General features: G+C 34.5%; 1 protein-coding gene across 1 annotated transcript; it reads left to right on the forward strand.

The window, feature by feature from the left end:
* Positions 1-116: 116 nt before the first annotated feature.
* On the forward strand, positions 117-1489 carry HELRODRAFT_171015 (hypothetical protein; the record flags this gene model as incomplete). The annotated part of the gene is made up of 2 exons (XM_009016827.1): positions 117-749; positions 824-1489. 2 exons carry the CDS (start codon positions 117-119, stop codon positions 1487-1489), a joined length of 1299 nt encoding a protein of 432 aa, XP_009015075.1.
* Positions 1490-4797: the final 3308 nt, after the last annotated feature.

A 4797-nucleotide genomic window follows, 5' to 3' on the forward strand; every position in this document is an offset into this window, starting at 1 on the left:
CGCCAAACATTCGGTAGAATTTATAGAATATTATAAAAAATAAATAAATAAATATATATATATATATATATATATATATATATATATATATATGATATCATGATGTATCCGGCATCATGGCGTGTAAACAGAATTTAACGATTAACGAAGTTTTATGCTACTTAACAAATAATTACGAGTTTATGAATAATGATATATTTATTAATAATGCGTCCGACTTCTACAGCTCGAAAGAAATCTCGGCTGCCCTCAAACTGATCAAACACGACGTCAATCTCCTAAAGATTGATGTTAATTTCGATATACTACGTGGTCCTAAAAAGAAAGACAAAAGGGACAAACTACGCGAAACCATTCGCTATTTAGGACTAGTCTGCGAAAAAAATTTATCAACAGAGCTTCCCACCTACGTTAGTTCTAACTTACGGGTACCTAATAATGACTCTATTCTTAAATTTAACTTCAACGAAATTAAAAACGACATATGCAATATGCTGCACAATCAGCAACTTTATCTATGCAGCATGCTGAACGCAGCCCCTCGAGTTCATAAAAGTGAACTTAATAATACCAACAACACTAACGTAAACAATGTTAAAAGCTACTCGGTAGCAGCAGGACAAAAACATGCCTCGTACAGCTCGGATGCATCATCTCCTAAGATCGTTCATCCGGCTTCGTCCGAAATCAGCACACCGCCATCTGATGAAACCTCGAAGCAGGGAACCCAATCGCTGGTGGATCACAACGTTGTTGCTGCTCCTGCTCGTTCTTCACTTTCAACTCCTAACAATAACATCAATAAAAACAACTCTAATTCCAGTGGCCACGAAGGCTCTTGGAGCACTGTTACTTCAAAAAAAAGAAAAAATACTCCCCAATTACTGTCGGTTCCAAACAACCTGGGTCCTTCAAGTTATCTGCAGCTCCCTTGCCTCCCAAAAAAATTGTTTTTGGGGTAGGCAAATTGAAAAGCTGCGTCAAAGAAGAGATCCTAGAACATCTGGAAACTATTGGACTGACCGCAGCAGAATGCGTACCAGTCTTTAAATTCTCTCCCACTCGTCCTCAACCTTCAACCAGTGATCCATCAACAAAATTCCGCATAACTATTTTTAAACATCAGGAGATGATTTTTACCAATCCTGAAAATTGGCCTATCAGCGTGGAAATTCACCCTTGGTGGTTTCATGCTCGACCACAGCATACGATAAAACCCACTACAACTTCACTACCAAATCATCATCCTGTTGACCTACCAAATGTTAATACACCATCGCTGGTCAACTCACATCGGCATGTAGAAAACAAAGTTGAGGTAGCTTCCATTTTAACTTCTTCGGAAGAATCCACTCAGCCAGTCAAGTCAGTCATGATGGGCCTTTCCAAGCTGGTCGAACCACATAAACAACAACAAGCCTCATCGACGATGGGTCCTCCCTCCGATGTCAATTCTGCGACATCAATAAATCACGACAATGGCTGTTAACAATACTTATTCCACAATCAATTCTATCCAACAACATCCTCAACCATCAAACAACGACGATGACGATCAACCTTTCAACGCATACAACACCCACATCGACCCCACAAAGAACCTCCTAGATTCATTCACCAGACAGTCATCCTACTACACCACAAGAGATCTACCCAACATTCTAGAAGCCAAGTACATCAACAGTCATGATCACCCTGAAATGAAAATGAAATGAAATGATATCATATCATTATGATGTATATGTATGTGTGTGTGTGTGTGTGAACGTGTGTATGTTTCTGTGTAGTTGAAAAACAGAAGGTTAAATAAGAAACATAAAATGGACCTTGAATTGAATGTGTAGTTAATGTGAATGTTGATGTTAAGTTATTCGGGCATACACACACACAAACACAAACATGTACGTGATTATGTAAATATATATTGCACGTGTCTGTGTGCTTGTTGGTATGTTTGCCTACATGTTTGTTTGCATCTAGATCTTTGTATGTATGTAAGTATGTTTGTTTGTTTGTTTGTTTGTTTGCCATTCTGTCTACTCTATGCGAGTACTCTATCCGTGAGTAGTCAAATACTTGAAAAATATCGAGTAAGTTAAATTTTGTTTTAATTTGAATATAAATATAAAAAGACATTTCATAGCCGTCAGGTTAGTTAATATGTATCACTTATGCAATTGCGACTTCAACAAAACTTCAAACTTGAATGGTTAGCATGAAGACACTACTCAAATGAACCCATTGTATGCATTGTCTCTGCCATACTTACATATATAAATACAGCATTCATACATATACACACACGCAAACACACACACACATAAAAACACGCATAGATAAACTTCTCACGAACAGGCAAACTCACGCACACATGCATCCGCGTAAATAAATATAAAAAAAAATCGCGAAAGAGGCCTACTTTGGTTTGTTTGCAAGCATTAACGAAAATGACGTAGACGCGCCTACATAAACAGTCCATCTGTGCGTTACATAGAAATATTAGCAGCATCATCACCATCATCATCAGCAGCAGCCGCAGCAGCAGCAGTAGTAGCGGCACCATGGCGTTCGTCGTCGTCGTCGTCACTGTCATCAGCCACAACAAAATCAACGTAGAAACAACTAGATTTATAGACAAACTCCGATGACAGCATTCATATTAATAACAACAACAACAACGACGACAATAACAACAATAGCAACAACAACAACAACAATAGCAACAACAATAGAATAATTTATATTCGCATAGCGGCTTAATTCTATAATAAATAACAAATGATGAATACATACATGTACGTGTGCAGCTAATGTACCTTCAAAATACAATAAGTATTTGTGCGTATGTATGTATGTGTATGTGTGCGTGTTTAGAAAATCTGTATGTATGTCTGTGTGTGTCTGTACTTATTCATTAGGCACTTATCATAAGGTATGCATTACGTGCCGTTTGATTTATTAATATCAATAAACAGACATAAATAAGCTTACGTAAATGTACAATTCACATTTTATCGCGACAGATACATACATACATACATACCCACACAAACAGAAGCACACGCAGACAAGATAACACAAACATACAAAGAAACAAACACATGCACACAGACACACACACACAGTCACACACACAGTATTATACATACAAAGAAGCAAACACATACACACATAGACACACACAAACACACTCACACATAGTATAATACATACAAAAAAGCAAACACACACACACACACACACACACACACACACAGACACACACACACAGACACACACACACACAGTATAATACATACAAAGAAGCAAACACACACACACACACACACACACATACATACAGTATAATAAAATGCACCTTTTACACATGAGTAAGAGGTGCGTCCTATCAAAATGAAAAACTAAATGAGATAATAAGCGTCAGTCAAATTAAACAAACCAAACAAAAAAATGAAGCAACTAAATTATGAGCAGGGCGATATGCCCGTCACGTTTTTTCTATAGTTTTTGTTTTGTAATTGTAAATAACATTTTTAATATTTGTCTGTGTTTGTGGACTCATTAATTATCCATAACATGTTATACAGGAGAGAGAGTGAGTAAGAACGAGAGAGAGAGAGAGAGAAAGATAGAGAGAGAAAGAGGAGGGATAGTAAAAAAAAGAAAAAAACAGAAACAAAAAAAAATATTTCTTCTCGTTAATATCATCGATGATAAGTAAGCACATAAACCATATCAACAGTTGCGCCAGGCATTATAAATATCATGTCATAGAAAAAAATAAAGTAATAATAATAATAATAATAATAATAATAATAAGGAGAAAAATAAAAATAATAATAATAATAACAATAAAGTAAAATGAAAAAATAAATAAATGACAGATGGTATTAATGGCAGTGATTGAATAATAAGGGCAACAAATTTTTTTTATTTACTAGTTGAAAAAAAAACACTTTTCTTTGATGCGCACACACCACACACACACAACACACACCACACACACACACATACACACTACACAAACACCACACGCACACACATATATATATATACGCTAATGTAGGTACTGATGAAAAAAAACATTTTAAACCAGTCCTATTTGAAAAAGATTTTTATAAATGTCTTAGAAATTTGAAACGATAACTATTTATAGAAACAAAAACATTATTAATAACAACAACATCAACAAAGACATCAACAACAACAACAACAACTACAACAAAAAAAACATTAACAACAAAGAAACATCAACAAACACATCAACAAAAATGACATCAATGCCAGCAATCAACCGTAGAATCTAGAAAAAACAAAGTAGGACTATGTAGTGAAATCATACTATAAAACTTCAAAAGGATGACAATATTATCAACAAAAATAATAACAACGTCAACAACAACAGCAACAACAACAACAATAATAATAATAATAAACAATAATTATATGCAATTTATTGGTAATATAATAGAGATAAAAAGATATTGAGTCATGTGATGATAAGATTAAAACCATACATCCATCCATTTATTCCTTCATTCATTTGATTGTTAGTTAATTCCTGCATTCATTTGTTTGTTTGTTCATTCATTCATTCATTCATTCATTCATTCATTCATTCATTCATTCATTCATTCATTCATTCATTCATTCATTCATTCATTCATTCATTCATTCATTCATTCATTCACTCATTCACTCATTTATTAGTTTGTTTTTTGTGCTATCATTCATTTATTCATCCATCCATCCATCCATCTATCTATCATCGTTTATTTACTAAAAATTGATGAGGAA

The sequence above is a fragment of the Helobdella robusta genome (assembly GCF_000326865.2).
Source record: "Helobdella robusta unplaced genomic scaffold HELROscaffold_19, whole genome shotgun sequence".
Classification (NCBI taxonomy): Eukaryota; Metazoa; Annelida; class Clitellata; order Rhynchobdellida; family Glossiphoniidae; genus Helobdella; species Helobdella robusta.